General features: G+C 39.5%; 2 protein-coding genes across 2 annotated transcripts in view; one reads left to right on the top strand and one right to left on the bottom strand.

Moving 5' to 3' along the window:
• The window catches only part of FLVCR1 (FLVCR choline and heme transporter 1), a 32499-nt gene extending 19123 nt beyond the window's left edge, over positions 1-13376 (bottom strand). The window contains exons 1-2 of the mRNA XM_061160980.1: positions 12563-13376; positions 4321-4465 (exon numbers count right to left, since the gene is read on the bottom strand). Of these exons, the coding sequence (XP_061016963.1) occupies positions 4321-4465; positions 12563-13303 (886 nt within the window). The 5' untranslated portion in view covers positions 13304-13376. The remainder of the gene's footprint in view (positions 1-4320; positions 4466-12562) is intronic.
• A 313-nt stretch (positions 13377-13689) lies between these two features.
• Positions 13690-19413, top strand: part of SPATA45 (spermatogenesis associated 45) — a 36736-nt gene continuing 31012 nt past the window's right edge. The window contains exon 1 of the mRNA XM_061160981.1: positions 13690-13814. The gene's annotated coding sequence lies outside the window, so the exon portion shown is untranslated. The remainder of the gene's footprint in view (positions 13815-19413) is intronic.

A 19413-nucleotide genomic window follows, 5' to 3' on the forward strand; every position in this document is an offset into this window, starting at 1 on the left:
CTGCTGCTAAAAAACTGAAAAATTACAGTTCTTTGCTCATCAAACCATGGATTAATTATGATACAAAGAAAACACCAAGCTAAAAGACTTCTATTATTATAGGTCTTACAACTAATTCAAGAGGAGACATAACTCATACGTATTTACTTTTTAACATCCTTACACTGGAGGGCTGGTAGACATAAAATGTTTAAGTAGCTGCAATCCCTCCTCTTCCTCTCACCCTATCTGCTCCTTGCACTGTTGAGGACGTCTGTTGTCCTCTCCTGAAAGACTCTTTGCATCCTAGTTAAGATGCAAAGGAGATATCTCTTTTTATTAATATTGGTAAAACAGAACTCACACGGTTTAAAACAACATTGCAGAATGTAAAAACTATGCTTAAGATGTAGTCATGGGTGTTCAGTGAGTCTTAAGTCTCTTAAGATTTTTTATTTACTATGGTAAAATAAGTCTAAATGGCTCAGATTTGAACTCAAATGCAAGATGAAAACAAGTTCTGGTAGTCTATAATTCCATTAGACTCGTTTTCTCAACACAAGGATTATCTCTTAGTTTCAGGAAGTTAGCTGCTCTCCGGGACAAAATCAAGCCTTTATCTACAAGCTAAGCAATACAGTAAAGTCAGGCTTCAGTCTATGAAGAAAAAGGAGAATCAAAAAACCATTGATCTATCACCCTTTTTATGCTGCATTATTCCTTTCAAAAGATAAAATATGCCTTTTCCTTTCTCCTTTGAAAAACAGACTTCTACCTTCTCCCCACCAAATAGTTGTGCAAATAAAATAATTAACTAATAAAACTGTTACTCTCCACCTTTGGCAATAGGCATGGAAAGTAGCCAAAGGGTTTTTGGGCAACACATTCAAACTTTTTCTCCTGTGATGAATAAGTAACAAATCTACTGTATTTAGGACCACTTCTATTTTTTAAAATCAGATTATAATATTATCTTTTGATTTCATTATTTGTACCTGTGTGATTCAAGCAGACATTACACATATTAACTTATTATAAGACAAACACAGGTTTTAACCCTGGCTCTGCATCAACTTACTATATGACTCTGAAGAAATCAATTCCTGCTTCTCAGCTATACAGCTTTCTCATCCATAAAATGGAGATAATAACAACAAGCTAGTATGAGGATTACACGATATAAATGATGTAAAAGAATTTTGTAATTATTGAGCATTGTCCTTTTGAGGAATATTTATTTTTAAAAATCAGAATTTTCAGTGAACTCCCTGGCAGTCCAGTGGTTAGGACTCGGCACATCCACTGCAGGGGGCAATGGTTCTATCCCTAGTCAGGGAACTAAGATACCACATGCCGTGCAGTGTGGCCATAAATAAATAATTTTTAAAAATAAAATAAAATCAGAGACTTTTCTCAGGACTTAAAATTCTTATAGACTATGTAAAATGTATTTCTATTAGAAGTTTATAATAGCAACCAATATATAAATATTTTGAATATAAGAATCAAAAAGTAAAATTATGTATATATGCTATATACTCATATATTTTAAAATTTTAATATTAAGTATTTTTACTGCCGTTAACTTTTGATTTCTGTCATCTACTCATTTCAGTGAATCAGGATGATAAGGATTTTAACTGACATACTTAAGTGATACAGTTTACTGATCTGCATAAGAACAACTTTCAAATACAATAGCATTACCATTTACACAAAAGGAATCTGAATTGAAACAAAAAATCAGACTAAGTAAAAATTAAAATGATATGTTTATATAAGTAATATTTTATTAATGAAATTAGACTGCCTAGGCGCAAATTTTTGTCTTTAGCATTTATTAACTGTGACCATGTGTAAGTTAAATTTACTTAAATTCTGTGCCCCAGTTTCCTCATCTATAAAATAGAAATGATAATATAGTGCTGCCCTTATAGGGTTGTGAAGATTAAATGAAATATACCATGTAGTATGCTTTTAAACATATTTAGGGCATATAAATCAAATGTTAGAGACTATAATAGTGTTCTCCCAATAAAAATGGGGTATTAGTATGAAATTCAGTGGAAGGTTGGGGTTAATTCTTAGAAATGCTAGATGGATTACACTTACAGAGGGTAATAAGGTTACATGGCATGAATCCTCAAGTTAGTATTTTAGAAGAATGCTCAATACCAATTTGATATATGTCACATTGCTGAAAAGCATCAGCAAAATTAAATTATTTTATAAGATTTGGTTGGGTTTCCAAAGTACTTATGGGTAGAATTTAGAAGGAAGTAGGATTGCCTCAATAATTGAGGAATTTTAAGAAAGTGGGTTTTTATTTTTATTTATTTATTTATTTTTGAAAGTGGGTTTTTAAAGTAAACCAGATTTTCCTCAAGAGGAATTATTTAGTTATAAGGAAAACAGGTACATTTTACATTTAAATGTCACAATTTTAAACTAGACCTGCATAACACAACTGTATATTATCTTGCTTTTATATACTATGTCTAGTATCATAAGATTACAGGTCACCAAACAAAACTTGACAACAAGCTTTTTATTCCTATTTCATTTCCATTCCATTTTTTTTCATTCTTCCCTCCCATTTCCACTTCCACTGTCTATTCATAAGCCATAAGTATATAAATAAGTAATTATATACATGAATAGCTCTCTTTTAATTTCTTAAATAACACAGGGTGATATGCCAATGGTCACACCTATTATTATTTTTTGTCCTACTCCTTTGACAAATAAAAATCTTGCTTTTGTAGCATCTCATATATATATATATGTTTAAATACATATGTGTCATATATATGATTTTATATCTAGAGATATCTTATATACAATCTATTACTCTCACTTCTTCCAAAGAGATAAGCAATTGAGGCAATAAAAAAGGAAAACCAGAATTTATGCAAAGATACACAGCAATCAAAGGAAAGAGGATTTTATATTTTAATAATTCCTATTGCTAATAGAAGATTCATTTATGCAAAATGTATATAAACTATATTTCATATTTCATCCAGCAAATCAAATATGGATACCAGAAAAGTAGGTAGAGGTATTTGTTGTTTTTTTTGTTTGTTTGTTTTTTTAAAAAATAAAGATTTCTTTTAAAATTTTGTTACACTGCCAAAAGACTACAAGGCATAATTTGTCCTTTTTCAGTACTCAGCACACAGCAAATATGCTACTTCCTAACTGGAACATGAAAACCAACCATAGGTGGCCTGGACATGTCAGAATACTTTAAATGCTACCAAGAGAATATTTTCTTCATTATTTTAAGGGAAATTAAATATGTGGCCTGAGTTCCCTCTCCCTGGGTCCAGCAGTTCATCTCTAAAGGCGATCTCTATCAAAACATAAATTTTCTCTGAAAACTGAGGATTTTTTAATCTGGTGATCATAAAACTTGTATTTTTCATTACTATAATAACCATGGTAAAAATTAATATATAAAATTTAAAACTCTAGCTGTAATGAAATTTAACTATAAATTTTAATGATTAAAAGATAGCCATTCATCTTTATGGTTCCTTTCTTCTTCAAATCCATTTAAGATATGCTGAGTGCCCAAAAGTCACACTAGCAGCTGCATTACTTTAAGTAAGCCTCACCTACTCTTTCCCCTGAAATCAAAACTATTTCCCATGAAAAACAAACTTTAAATAGCAGACCTTCCCAAACCGTCTTCCAAACTGATGATGGCTGCTTGCAGCTGATCCTGACTGACTGCTTCAAGAGACAGGCCCGGACGGGAGGACTCGGGGACGAGTGGTAACAGCAGAGCTCTGCTGGAGCGGCCTAACAAGCAGACAGTTGCCACAGTTTGAAATTCTGCTGAGCGGCTTGCTGCTGCCCACGATCATTCTCTGGCCAACATTGTCAGATCCAGTTAATTGTTAAATTGGGGATCCCTGGAAGGATTTATCATTCAAAGGAAGGTGACAGCCTATTTGCATCATTGCAAAGCATGACAAGAACTTATTCCTGGCGAGGTTAGCGTCTAAGATGCAGAATGTGTAGACGGATATGCAAAGAGGAGGGAGGTAAGATGCTTGAAACCAACAGTTCTCAGGAAAGAAAAATTAGTAGGGAGATAAATGAGATGAATTAGTCTTCCAACCCTGTACAATATTAAGACAGATGTAATGGACCACAGCATATCCCTAGGGTTGCAGCATTCATGATCTAATCAAGAAAGTGAACAGCAAGAATGAAAGAGGCAAATAGCACTTGAGATATTATCAGTACAAGTTTTCAGGGTTGGTTATTTTTATTTTCCTATGTTTGTCATGCACTTATCTAGTTAAGCTTTAGGGAAAGTAACTCACTTACCAATTACTGTTAAAATAAATAAAAGTGTGGCGACAGCTGATGTTCCATAAAACATGGTGCTGATATTACACGACAGCAGTTGCGTGTCATTCTGTGTGTTGGGCACTAAAACTGGTGGCAGCAAAAAGCCAACTGCAGTTCCAAGCTGTAAAAGGAACAGTTCTGTTAATTCTTCTTATTATAAATAGGGAAAAAGGTAATTAATACAACATAAAAAAACCCACAAGTATGTGTAAGGTGCTTTCATAAGCTCTAAAGAACCATGTTCTTATGTGTTTTTACCATTCTACTATTAAAGGAAAATTGCTGACAAATGTCTTCCCTATTCAATAAACATTTACTAAGCTGCAATCACTCAAATGATGCTGCTATAAAGTTGTGTAAGATACACTCCTTACCCTTTGGCTACTTAAATCAGAAAAGAGAATAAAAATATACATGCACACACACACAAAATGCTGAGAAAAGACAAGCTAAGAATGGGAAAAAATATCTGTAAAGCATATATTTGATAACTCTCTACTATGCAGAACATATAGAGAACTCTTACAACTCAACAACAAAAAAGACAAACATCCCAATTCAAAAATGGGCAAAGGACCTGAACAGACTTTTTTCCAAAGAAGATATACAAATGCCCAACAAGCACAGGAAAAAATGCTCAATATTATTAGTTATTGGGGAAATGCAAATCAAAACTATATACACTAGAATGGCTATAATTTATTTTTTTTCATTTATTTTTATTAGTTGGAGGCTAATTACTTTACAATATTGTAGTGGTTTTGCCATACATTGACATGAATCAGCCATGGATTTACATGTATTCCCCATCCTGATCCCCCCACCCACTTCCCTCCCCATCCTGGGTATTCCCAGTGCACCAGCCCTGAGCACTTGTCTCATGCATCCAACCTGGGCTGGTGATCTGTTTCACCCTTGATAGTATACTTGTTTCAATGCTGTCCTCTCAGAACATCCCACCCTCGCCTTCTCCCACAGAGTCCAAAAGTCTGTTCTGTACATCTGTGTCTCTTTTTCTGTTTTGCATATAGGGTTATCATTACCATTTTTTAAAATTCCATATATATGAGTTAGTATACTGTATTGGTCTTTATCTTTCTGGCTTACTTCACTCTGTATAATGGGCTCCTGTTTCATCCATCTCACTAGAACTGATTCAAATGAATTCTTTTTAAAGGCTGAGTAATGTTCCATTGTGTATATGTATCATAGCTTCCTTATCCATTCATCTGCTGATGGGCATCTAGGTTGCTTCCATGTCCTGGCTATTATAAACAGTGCTGCGATGAACATTGGGGTGCACGTGTCTCTTTCAGATCTGGTTTCCTCGGTATGTGTGCCCAGGAGTGGGATTGCTGGGTCATATGGCAGTTCTATTTCCAGGTTTTTAAGGAATCTCCACACTGTTCTCCATAGTGGCTGTACTAGTTTGCATTCCCACCAACAGTGTAAGAGGGTTCCCTTTTCTCCACACCCTCTCCAGCATTTATTGCTTGTAGACTTTTGGATAGCAGCCATCCTGACTGGCGTGTAATGGTACCTCATTATGGTTTTGATTTGCATTTCTCTGATAATGAGTGATGTTGAGCATCTTTTAATGTGTTTGTTAGCCATCTGTATGTCTTCTTTGGAGAAATGTCTGCTCAGTTCTTTGGCCCATTTTTTGATTGGGTCATTTATTTTTCTGGAATTGAGCTGCAGGAGTTGCTTGCATATTTTTGGTCGTTTCTTTCGTTTCTTTAGGTAGATATACTCCTAAGTATTTTATTCTTTTTGTTGCAATGGTGAATGGTATTGTTTCCTTAATTTCTCTTTCTGTTTTCTCAGTGTATAGGAATGCAAGGGATTTCTGTGTGTTAATTTTATATCCTGCAACATTACTGTATTCACTGATTAGCTCTAGTAATTTTCTGGTAGAGTCTTTAGGGTTTTCTATGTAGAGGATCATGTTGTCTGTAAACAGTGAGAGTTTTACTTCTTCTTTTTCTATCTGGATTCCTTTTCTTTCTTTTTCTGCTCTGATTGCTGTGGCCAACACTTCCAAAACTATGTTGAATAGCAGTGGTGAGAGTGGGCACCCTTGTCTTGTTCCTGACTTTAAGGGAAATGCTTTCAATTTTTCACCATTGAGGATAATGTTTGCTGTGGGTTTGTCATATATAGCTTTTATTATGTTGAGGTATGTTCCTTCTATTCCTGCTTTCTGGAGAGTTTTTATCATAAATGGATGTTGAATTTTGTCAAAGGCTTTTTCTGCATTTATTGAGATAATCATATGGTTTTTATCTTTCAATTTGTAACATGGTATATTACATTGATTGATTTGCGGATATTAAAGAATCCTTGTATTCCTGGGATAAAGCCCACGTGGTCATGATGTATGATCTTTTTAATATGTTGTTGGATTCTGTTTGCTAGAATTTTGTTAAGCATTTTTGCATCCATGTTCATCAGTGATATTGGCCTGTAGTTTTCTTTTTTTTGTGGCATCTTTGTCTGGTTTTGGTATTAGGGTGATGGTGGCCTCATAGAATGAGTTTGGAAGTTTGCCTTCTTCTGCAATTTTCTGGAAGAGTTTGAGTAAGATAGGTGTTAGCTCTTCTCTAAATTTTTGGTAGAATTCAGCTGTGAAGCCATCTGGTTCTGGGCTTTTGTTTGCTGGAAGATTTCTGATTACAGTTTCGATTTCCATGCTTGTGATGGGTCTGTTAAGATCTCCTATTTCTTCCTGGTTCAGTTTTAGAAAGTTATACTTTTCTAAGAATTTGTTGATTTCTTCCAAGTTGTTCATTTTATTGGCATATAGCTGCTGGTAGTAGTCTCTTATGATCCTTTGTATTTCAGTGTTGTCTGTTGTGATCTCTCCATTTTCATTTCTAATTTTGTTGATTTGGTTCTTCTTCCTTTGTTTCTTGATGAGTCTGGCTAATGGTTTGTCAATTTTATTTACCTTTTCAAAAAACCAGCTTTTAGCTTTGTTGATTTTTGCTATGGTCTCTTTTGCATTTCTTTCTGCCCTAATTTTTAAGATTTCTTTCCTTCTACTAACCCTCAGGTTCTTCATTTCTTCCTTCTCTAGTTGCTTTAGGTGTAGAGTTAGGTTATTTATTTGACTTTTTTCTTGTTTCTTGAAGTAAGCTGGTATTGCTATGAACCTTCCCCTTAGCACTGCTTTTACAGTGTCCCATAGGTTTTGGGTTGTTGTGTTTTCATTTTCATTCATTTCTATGCATATTTTGATTTCTTTTTTGATTTCTTCTATGATTTGTTGGTTATTCAGAAGCATGTTCAAAGAGGACACAAATAGATGGAGAAATATACCGTGTTCATGGATTGGAAGAATCAATATTGTGAAAATGACTATACTACCCAAAGTAATCTATAGATTCAATGCAATCCCTATCAAGCTACCAACAGTATTTTTCCCAGAACTAGAACAAATAATTTCACAGTTTGTATGGAAATACAAAAAACCTTGAATAGCCAAAGTAATCTTGAGAAAGAAGAATGGGACTGGAGGAATCAACCTGCCTGACTTCATGCTCTACTACAAAGCCACAGTCATCAAGACAGTATGGTACTGGCACAAAGACAGAAATATAGATCAATTGGAACAAAATAGAAAATCCAGAGATAAATCCACGTACCTATGGACACCTTATCTTCAACAAAGGAAGCAAGGATATACAACAGAAAAAAGACAACCTCTTTAACAAGTGGTGCTGGGAAAACTGGTCAACCACTTGTAAAAGAATGAAACTAGAACACTTTCTAACACCATATACAAAAATAAACTCAAAATGGATTAAAGATCTAAATGTAAGACCAGAAACTATAAAACTCCTAGAGGACAACATAGGCAAAACACTCTCTGACATAAATCACAGCAGGATCCTCTATGACCCACCTCCCAGAATATTGGAAATAAAAGCAAAAATAAACAAATGGGACCTAATTAAACTTAAAAGCTTTTGCACAACAAAGGAAACTATAAGCAAGGTGAAAAGACAGCCTTCAGAATGGGAGAAAATAATAGCAGATGAAGCAACAGACAAAGGATTAATCTCAAGAATGGCTATAATTTTTTTTAAAAACCCAGAAAATAACAAATGTTGTTATGATGTGAAGAAACTGGAACTCTTGTACAATGTTAATAAGATTGCAAACAGCACGGTTACCAAGGAAAACAACTTGGCAGTTCCTTAAAAAGTTAAACATAGAATTACTATATAACCTAGTAATTCCTCTCTTAGGTATATACCCCCCAAACTGAAAACAGGTATTGAATATTGCACATGAATATCCAAAGCAGTCCTATTTGCAATAGCCAAAAGGTGGAAACAATCAAACTATCCATCAATGAATAAACAAAACATGGTATATTATTCAATGAAACATCATTTAGAGAATGAAATACCGAGAGATGCTGTAGCATGGGTGAACTTTGAAAACATGCTAAAAGAAGCCAGACACAAAAGGTCACATACTGTATGATTTTATTTATATTCAGTATTAGACTAGGGAAATCCATAGGGAAAAAGCAGATTAGTGGTTTCGAGGGGCTAGAGAGAGGGGGAAAATGAGGAGTGATTGCTTAGTTGAACTGGGTCTTCTTTGAGGGCAGATGAAAATGTTTGGGAACTAGAGGTGATGGCTGTACAACACTGTGAATGCATTAAATGCCACACAGATGTACACTTAAAAATGACTAATTTCATGTGAATTTCACCTCAGTAAAATAAAATTGGTCTGACTATGATAATCACAACAAGAGAAATAAAACCAAGATATTAAAGGAGCTTCAACGGAGCAAGAGATCCTATTCTTTGAAGGTGAGAAGGGCCAAGATAGGTTTCAAAAAGGAGGCTGAGGCAGAGACAGTAACATTTACCAAATATTTCACTTTCTCCCTATAAAAAGCTGGATAGAGATAATTAAATGTGTAATGACGAGTGTGGTAAGTGCAGAACTGTGATGAGAAGGAGAGGCTGTCAAGACTGTCAGGATCGGGTAATTGATCATCCAAGCAAGAATACTAGTCAGAGTAAAGGGGACTCCATGAGCAGTTGTGCTGGACAACAGGTGTACACCTGAACTATTCCAGGCCAGTTGGAACATATGGTCACCTTAGTCAAGACAGTACTTTGGAGGAGCATCTTATATAGACTTGGGGTTCCGGAAAAATTTCTGAAGGGGCAAAGATCCGGATAAGAAGTTAGAGTTAGCCAAGTGAACAAGAAATGTTCCCAGTCAAGGACATCATGTTCACAGAAAACAGAGAGCATGACCTTATGTGAAACTGATCAAACCCAGGTCTCCTGCACTGCAGGCAAATTCTTTACTGTCTCAGCCACCAGGGAAGCCCTGAGAAACTCAAAGTAGTGCACAATTTCCCTCAGAGCAGAGGAAGCATTTGTTTGTGAGGAACAAGGGCTGCAGATAGGTGATGCTGAGCAACTGGCAGAAGGCAGAACAGGAAGTCTGACTTTGTCACCTTAAAAGAGTTTGACTTTTTTCCCCTAAGGGCAATGGAAGACAATGCAGGCGGGGCAAGCGAGTGCCCAGGACAGATCTGCACATTAGAAAGACCACACTCAATGAATATGGAGAATTAGAGGGAAGAAAGCAAGAGCTGCAGATAGGCAAATCAGTTAGCAAAGCTCTAGGTGACAGCTGCAGGTGGCCAAGGCTAAGATGCGGCCGTAGAAATGGAGAGCAATGAGCTAGAAGACAAGGCAAATTTTGATTGGTGGGGTCATGTGGGAGAGTCAAGTGTTAATATCTGGCTGACCAGTACCTATATGAGTCTGAAGCTCATTAATTTATTGAATACATTCTTTCGGAGAAACTACAATGTGCCAGGCACTATAGTAAATGCTGTACATTCAGACTATGTGCCTACTTAATGAAATCAAGCATCTAATGGTGGGGATGGGAGATTAATAATTATTACCAATTACTATGACACAGATGGTAAAGAATCTGCCTGCAATGTGGGAGATCTGGGTTTGATCCCTGGGTCAGGAAGATACCATGGAGAAGGAAATGACAACTCACTTCAGTATTCTTGCCTGGAGAATTCCATGGACAGAGGAGCCTGGTGGGCTACAGTTCATGGGGTCACAAAGAGTTGGACATGACTGAGTGACTAACACTTTTATAAATATATCAGACAGTGATAACCACTACACACAGGATTAAAGAACAATGGTGTAATAACAGACTGACTGGGCAACTTTAAATGGGATCCTCAGGAAATGCCACTGAATGATATTTAAAATGAATTTAAACTGAGAGCAGAGTGATAATAAAGTTGTAACAATGTGATCCTATGAAGAAGAACCTTCCAGGCAGAAAGAATGTTTTTGCAAAGGCCCTTATGCAAAATGCAAGCTTAGTGTTGTTTAAGCAACCAAAAACATATTAGTAACGTTTTGTCAGAGTAAAGAATTTAGATTTTATTTTAATTACTATGAAAAATCACTGGAGAGTTCAAAGCACAGTTATGACATGATCTGATCTATGTTTTACAAAGTCCCTGGTGGCCCAGTGGTTGATTCCAAGCTTCCAACGCAGAGGGTGCAGGTTCCATCTCTGGTCAGGGAACTAGATCCCACACGTCAGAGCTAAGACTAGCCAAATAAATAAATAAAAAAGGTTCTCTTGGGAATTCCCTGATGGTCCAGTGTTATGACTCCATGCTTTCACTGCTGGGGCAATCTCTGGTTGGCTAAAGATGCAGAGCTGGGGGTTGTGAGCAACTGCACAGCTACTAGAGACAAGAAAGGATGAGAACACTTAGGGAGAAGGTAGGAGGAAGGCCCAGAATGATGCTAAGTGTCAGAGGGAAATCAACCTATAAGAAAACATTTCTATTTACTATTCATGGAATAGATAATCCAGAGGCAAGGAGTTGATATTTCTATCATGCTCAATGAAGCATCAATCTTGAGTATAATTTTGTAAATGAGAAATATTTTAAAGAAACAGTTCCTATCCAAACATGCAGAAGCAACCAACTAAAATATGTCACAAGTTACTTTCAATATACAACTACATTTCAAACTATCCCTTCTTCTGTACTTTTAAAGGAAATAAATAAAAGCAGTAGGCCCACATGTGGAGTTCCTCTTTACACGATTTTAAATAGATTTTACTGTGATCTTGAAACAAGTGTTAGACCAGAAGCAAGAGAGTAACATTCCTTTGTTACACAGCTGCTACTGCTACTGCTTAGTCACTTGAGTCCTGTGGGACTCTGTGCAACCATTGGACTGTAGCCCACCAGGCTCCTCTGGAATGCTCCAGGCAAGAGTACTGGAGTGGGTTACATAGCTACATGTAGTGATATATGCATAGAGAGAGGTGATGTTTTTGTTATAGCTTTTTAACTTGATTCTTCTCAAGCTGAATGAACACTCAATATAATTTACATAAACCATCATAGGACTCCATATGCAAAATTTAAATTACATTAAAAGGACCATTTTGCAAATAACACACATGCGTGTGTGCACACAAACACACATACACATATTTTACCTAATAATGCTACTGAAATGCTAATGGAATTTGAACCTATGGTGTTGGTAAAGTCTACGAAACACCTTAATGGAGACTTGGCAAAATAAGCCACCTTTTTACAATGAATTCCATGATCTGTGATTTATCTTGCATTTTCTCACCATCAAAAGTTGGTAACTGGACACAGTAATGCTGTGAGGTCCTTATCATTAGAATATTTGGCAATCGTTTATAAACGTCTGCTATGTACCAGGCACTCCACTGACTGCTAATACGTAAAATTAAACAGAAGTTGTTCACACTGACCACTCAAACTAAGAACAAAATTCTTGACTCCAACACCTTCCTTTTGCAAAGAATACACTGGTGACAAATATAATACCTATCCTAGTCTCCTTCACTGCTGCACTCATAAGTGTTATGCATTTATGGGCATATACCATTAATTACTTTATAGGTAATTCTCAGAGATAACAAGGTAGTCATTTTAAACTGGGTTTGAAAGTTCTGTTTCCACAAATAAACCAAACCCCCTCTTTCATCCAAGACTGCTTTCTATTTTATGACTACTTATCTCCTCTCCTTCCTTTATAGAATGCCTCCTAAGGGTTCATCCATATACCTAGACCCCGCGGCCTAAACCGTTTTATCTGGTCCTTAAGGATTCGATTTTCACCTATCACCCAGTCCTTACCTGATTCCCTAGCACGGCGGTGGCGCAAGCTGTGGACACTTCCTTCGGCCCAAACCACACTGAAGCGATGTGGGAGGGCAAGCCGAGGATGAACACCTGGGCCACGGAGCACAGGCACTGGCCCAGCATGGAGACCCAGAAGAGATGCTGCTGCACGCTGCCGCACTTGATCCAGGCGCCCAGGCAGTTGAGGCCGGAGCCCAGTAGGGCGGTGAGCCGCAGGCCTCTGGTATCCAGCAGCCAGGTGGCCGGGAAGATGAGGGGCACGTAGGCCAGCATGTACACCATGGACAGCCAGTCGATGTGCAGCGAGGAGACGTTGTAGAAGCCCTCGAAGACGTTGCTGATGATGCTGTACTGGATCCACTGGAAGGCGTTCACCAGGGAGTAGGCGCTGAAAATCAGGAGCACGACAAAGCGCCTCGGGGAGAGCGCGATCCGGGGCACCAGGGTGCCCTCGCCCCCCGGGGTCTCCTCGCCCGGGTCCTTGGGCAGCAGCCGGGCCTGGGTCTCCTCCTCCGGGGCCAGCGGAGTCTTCGGCCCGTCCGGGGTTCCCGAGGCGGCGGTCTTGGGTCTGTCCCGAGAAACCCCGCTCAAGGCCAGGCAGCCGGCCGTGGGCCCGTTCTGCGTCTCCGCGCTCACCTTTCCGGCCGGCGTGTCCCCCGGGACCAGGAGGTATCCATTCGCGGGCGGGTGTCCGTTCGCCACCGCGGTCCCCTCCTCATCGTCCGGCCGCGCCATGTCCCTGGGCTCCCCGGAGCCGCCGGGCGCCCCCGCTCTCCTCCCAGCCCTGCACCCCTCCCCCAGACGGCGCCCCGAGGCCCTCCTTGCACCCCACCCCCCAAAACTCCTACCCCTCGGCCCGGCGCTCCTGCGACGGTCTCCCCAGCCGGGGGAGCCTGGGTGTGAACCGAAAGCAGCAAAGCCGCGCCGCCTGAGTCCGCAGGCGAGGTCCTGGTCCCCACTCGCGGCCCGGGCGTGCGTCCCCCCGGGTGCCAGGCCGGGTAGTCGAACGCAGCGTCACCGCGAGGTGACGGCTCGCGGGCCAATCAGCGAGCGCCCTCGCCCACGAGAGCCAATCGGAGCGCGTCCTGAGGGGCAGGGCGGGGCAGATTTTGCCGGGTGGCGGAGGAGGAAGGCCACGCTGGAGGTCGCGCGGCTGGGTGATCGCCCCCGTGAAGGATGCCGTGGGCAGAAGTCCTCAGACTCGGGGATGGGCGGACGGACGGGCGAGAGGCGACCCTTGGATCGAGTAACTTGGGAGGGGAGCGAGGGGGTAGGAGACAGGGCAGAGACAAAGAGGCGGCCATCAGTCTCTCCGCTTAGAGGGGCTCCCCTAGCGCCAAGTCTGATGCTGGCAGAGGACGAACTTGGCCTCCTTAGCCCAGTGCAGCTGTCTGTCGATATCAGACCCTGCCTGGAGAGCAGACTGGACCAGGTTTCATGATTCGTACTATCTCGGCATTGGAAAAACGCAAGAAAGCATTCTGTTCCGAGTAAAGAGATTTCTTCAGAAATCTGCTCTTGTGAAATTGGAATTTCCTGGGGATGTGTTGTGTCTGAGCAGGCCCAGTTGCTTAACGGTCTCGCTTGCACCAACACTTGCAGTTAGTAGTTAACTGAACTCATTCTTTGGCTTCCAGGTGCCAAACTTGCTTTGAAAGGAATGTTCCCCACACCATCATGGGCTCTGGGGAATAAAAAAATAGAAAGCAGACATATTCCCTGCTCTAAAGAGAGCACGTGGCCTTGTAAGTCTTTTTGGACAACAGAAAATCTCAGCCCTGCTACTTCTTGGGAAACTAAATTTGAAGAAAAAAGGAAAAGACTCCAAGTGGCTTCCCTGGTAAAGAATCTGCCTGGGATGAGGGAGACCTGGGGTTGATCCTTGGGTCAGGAAGAGACCTGAAAAAGGGAATGGGTATCAACTCCAGTATTCTTGCCTGGGGAATTCCATGGACAGAGGAGCTTAGCCTGCTACAGTCCATGGGATCAGAGTGAGTCGGAGTGGACTGAACGACTTTCACTTTCACATTATTTATTTGTTCTAGTTGGAGTGTGATTGCTTTACAGTGTTTTGTTTATTTATGCTATACAACAATGTGAATCACCTATTTGTTGTTGTTCAGTCACTCAGTTGTGTCTGACCCTTTGGGACCCCATGGACTGCAGCAATATGTATGTATATATCCCCTCTGTTTTGAGCCTATGGGCAGCTCCCCATCACAGGGCTCTAGGTCATCACAGAGCACCTAGCTGAGCTCCCTGTGCGTACACCAGCTTCCCACTATCTATCTATGGACCATTTTTCTAGACACGTATTCATTATTAAAGGGAAATTGAAACTAGGGGTATTTCACAATGGATTTAATATTAAAAAGTGTTGCTACCGAGAATGCTAAAACCTGATACACTTTCTTTTTATTGCTTCTTAACATCATTATTTTGGTAGCATATAAATCTATTATCAGATACTTCTCAGTGAAGGTGAAAACTACATAATCCTAAACCTTAAGGAATTTTAATGTCTTCCTTAGTCATCCTACGTAAATTGCACACTCCACCCTAACTGCCTCCCCTGCTTTATTTTTCTCCTTAATGCTTAGCACACTCTAAAATGTCCTTTATTTTACATTTCTTTTCTTTTTTTGGTTATTTCCTCCTTCCCCACTAAAATGTAAGTTCCTTGAAGGCAGGGCTGAAAGTTTGTTACATTGATGCTGTTGCTGCTTACTGAGAACTTGGACCAGTACCTACCAGTAGGTTTTCAATAAATATGTACTGAATGATTGCAACTAACAAGCTTTGTATATTTTAAATAATTACTTACTTTGTAAGTGAATCTATTTCTTTTTTTAAAAAACTTGCAAATTTCTTCTACAAATATGATTTTCTAAACTTTGATTTAGATATTATTTTAGATAACTTAGTGATGTCCCCGAGTGAACAAACGAATAACTAAATCCAAAGGACTTCATTCTGTTAAAAAGTCTATTTTATGGATTTCTGAGAAACGAACTAATTGCTTTGCATAATATTCAGCACAACTTACTATTCATTATTCTGAGGCTTTTTACATACCTTCATGTACTAGGAAACCTTCTACATAGTTCACCAAAAAAACAAAAAACCAATTGTTCAGAAAGTGAATCTGGTGTATAGAATTTAATTTTAGATCTTTTTTTTTTTTGAAGTATAATGACCTACAACATGTTAATTCCAGGTGCACAATATAGTGTTTTCCTTTTTCCATATTTCTATACATTTCAAAATGATCCCCAGCAATGGGTAGAATTTTAAATGCACCTTTCTTTACTTGCCCCATTAGTACCTCCAATCCACATGTTCACAGTAAACAGTCAGGTATCTACAAACTTCTCACCCCCTTCTTGAAATCAAAAAGTAGCAAAATACATTAGGGCCCCATTTTCTCCATTATCCAGTGAAGGCTCTATTTCCCCATTATCCAGTGAAGGTTGGAGATTGTCTTCTGCCAGATTGGAAAGATAACTCTCCTTTCAGCACAGAGGCAGCTTCCAGAATGCCCTGCAGGGAGGTGCTTCTCTCTGATTGTTGAGGCTCCATCTGTTTAAAAATAACTTGTATTTTCTATGGTCCTTAGCAAGAAGGAATGGGATTGGGAGTCCTCTGAGTGTCCTGGACACCAGTTAGCATGGTATCTAATTTCCCTCCATGGTGGAATTCCCTGGCAATCCAGTGGTTAAGACACCACGGTTCCACTGCAGGGAGCACAGGTTTGATCCCTGGCTGGGGAACTAAGATTCTCCGTGCCATGCAGCCTGGCCAGCAAAATAAAAAATTGCCTTACACACTATCACCAGCTCGAGCCTGTCTTATTCTTGCCCACCTTATCTTTTGCCTTCCCTGCACTTAACGAAATTCTGTATCTGACTCTGTCATCATAATGGAGCATAGCAGCAAGAGGATTTAGAATAGTAAAGAAGAGTATCAGACCTCAAGCCTGGCTACTTGGAGTTGAATTTCAGCTTCAGTATTCACATAACTGTGTGAACTTGGGCAAGTTCACTGAGCTGATCTGTAATAGTACATGCCTTATAAGACTGTTAATATGAGCATTAAGTGAGGAGAGAACACCTGGCACATGATTTAGGTATTCTTAGTTACAGTTATTGAGATAGTCTACTATAGGTTTCCCAGGTGGTGCTAGGGGTAAAGAACCTGCCTGCCAATGCAGGAGATATGAGAGACGTGGGTTCGATCCCTGGGTTAGGAGGATCCCCTGGAGGAGGGCATGGCAACCCACTCCAGTATTCTTGCCTGGAGAATCCCATGGACAGAGGAGCCTGGCGGGCTACAGTCCATAGGATCGCAAAGAATGGGACATGACTGAAGCGAAGTAACATGGGCACACACTTGAGGGCCCAGGCTCCAGAGCCAAACGAACTGGACTCAAACCCTAGCTGTTGGACTTACTAGTTGCATGACTGGATTAGTTACTCTGTGCCTCAGTTTCCACAGGGAAAGGGGGGGACAATATTCTTCATAAGATTGTTGTGAGAAATAAATGGCTAATAAATATAAAGAACTTAAATTTGTCTTGACCCCTGATATATAGTAATACTCAGTAAAATGTTGTCCAGAGCCATTATTATCAGCTCATGTCTCCTCAAAGTCATAGCTCATTCTCATGTGTTCTTAGATTTGATCCCATCTTGTCTTTTTTTTTTTTTTTAACGTGGACCATTTTTAAAGTCTTTATTGAATTAGTTACAATATTACGTTTTGTTTTTTGGTGGTGAGGCATGTGGGATCTTAGCGCCCCAGTCAGGGGTCAAACCCATACCCCTTGTATTAGAAGGTGAATTCTTTTTTTTTTAATTATTATTGTTTTTATACTTGGAGGATAATTGCTTTACAATGTTGTATTGGTTTCTGCCACACAACAATTTTTGCCACAACTCACACTTATGGCTGTGAATCTGCCCTCCTTCTTGAACCTCCCACCTGCCCCCCCGCCCCATGCCATCTTACCCCTCTAGGTTGTTACAGAGCACTGTTTTGAGCTCCTTATGTTAGACAGCAACTTCCCACTAGCTAGCTATTTTATATGTGGTAATACATATGTTTCAGCACTACTCTCTCAATTCATCCCACCCTCTCCTTCCCCTGCTGTGTCCACAAGTCCGTTCTCTATGTCTGCCTGCAAATATTCATCAGTTATCATTGGTACTGGTTCATCAGTACCATTTTTCTAGATTCCATATATATGTGTTAATATACAATATTTGTTTTCTCTTTCTGACTTACTTCACTCTGTATAACAGGATCTTTAGACCGAATTTATAGTGGTAGACCTCCTCCCTGGAAGATGATCTGAGGATGTCCCTAAAGGGTAGCATGCAATGGCATATACTAATTACACTTACCTCATAGGAGGAAGCCAACAGTTGACATACCTAGACAAGAGTTGACATATCTAGACAACATGTGACATATCTAGACAAGAGTTAGAGGCAATCTGTGTTGGACTAGGTATGTCGTGGATAGAATTTCCAAACTCCAGGGAAAAGTGAGCTATGTGAGATTTAAGATTTCTTCTGACTTTAAATTTCTTTCATTTATGAAAAGTAAGATATTTCCTATGAAAGGATTTGACAAAATTCATATGTTCTTTCAACAAAGTTCCAGAAAGTAACGAACGAGGTACAGAAAGGAGAAAACTCAGTAGTATCTCTCTGTATTATCATTCTAATCTCTTAACCCTTGCCTCCTCTCTCTTGAGGCTTCAGTGGTAGGTACTTATTAACCAGGTTAGGTATGAATCATACTTTATACAGTATCACATGTTTGGATATATAACATGACACAAACCTTCATCTCTGCCAGAGAGGACAGTACTGAGACCATCACTTGGTTGGGAGTCAAGAGGAGATTGAGCCACTTTATGGATGTGGAATGCCGAGTCTGAGATAGATCTGAATACGTAATAGTTCAGCAATGTGAGATCTGAATGATACCCAGGAGCCAAGGTCCAAGATACTATTAAGAGTGATGTGGCTGTTCCTGAGCAAAGGTTTCCTGAAGACTAAGAGGGTATGTTACAAACCAGAACAAAGTCACTAGATGTCAAATCCACGTGTCATGGAGCAGGGGTAGATTTTAGCAGCACTGTTTTCGTTGGAACCACTGTTACCATGTGTTTCCCTGAGTAGCCAAGGCAATGCTGTTCTATTCTGTAGAAAGGTTAAGTTGGGAATAAAGAGGTGGAGAAAGCTGGAAATTAGAATCCTCCCAGATGTACTTTCCCCCATTGAAATGTACCCCTCCCTGCCCCATTGAAGTGACTTATCTGTATGTATAGGCTACCTTCCTAGAAAAAGAATCCTAGGGTTTTCCCTTCTGTGTGTTTTCATTTTTTTCTTCATCCATGGTACCAGTTGAGTCCATCAGTACTGGAGGTCCCCTACATATGAAACATCAAGCTGTGAACTTTCAAAGAGGCATCAGACATGAATGAAATTGCAGCTTGCCCTCCACCTCCTATTGCTGATAATCCTTCAATTTTACCATCTCCTATCTCCACTCCCTCCTCCAGTCAGAAACTCTTCTTGCTTAGTGCCAGCCCCTGAATGCTAACTGTACTACTGTGTTTTTCAAGGTATTGTCCCATAAGATTAAAAATGTTTTCTTTATTTTTTGTGTTTGTTTTTATGCATTATTAGTATGAAAAGTATTATAAATCTGTTACAGTACAGTACTATATAGATGACTGTGTTAGCTGGGTACTTAGGCTAATTTGTTTGACTTATAAACCAATTAGACCTATGAACGTGCTCTCGAAATGGAACTTGTTTGTATGTAGGGGACTT

Source organism: Dama dama, chromosome 14 (genome assembly GCF_033118175.1).
Source record: "Dama dama isolate Ldn47 chromosome 14, ASM3311817v1, whole genome shotgun sequence".
NCBI lineage: Eukaryota > Metazoa > Chordata > Mammalia > Artiodactyla > Cervidae > Dama > Dama dama.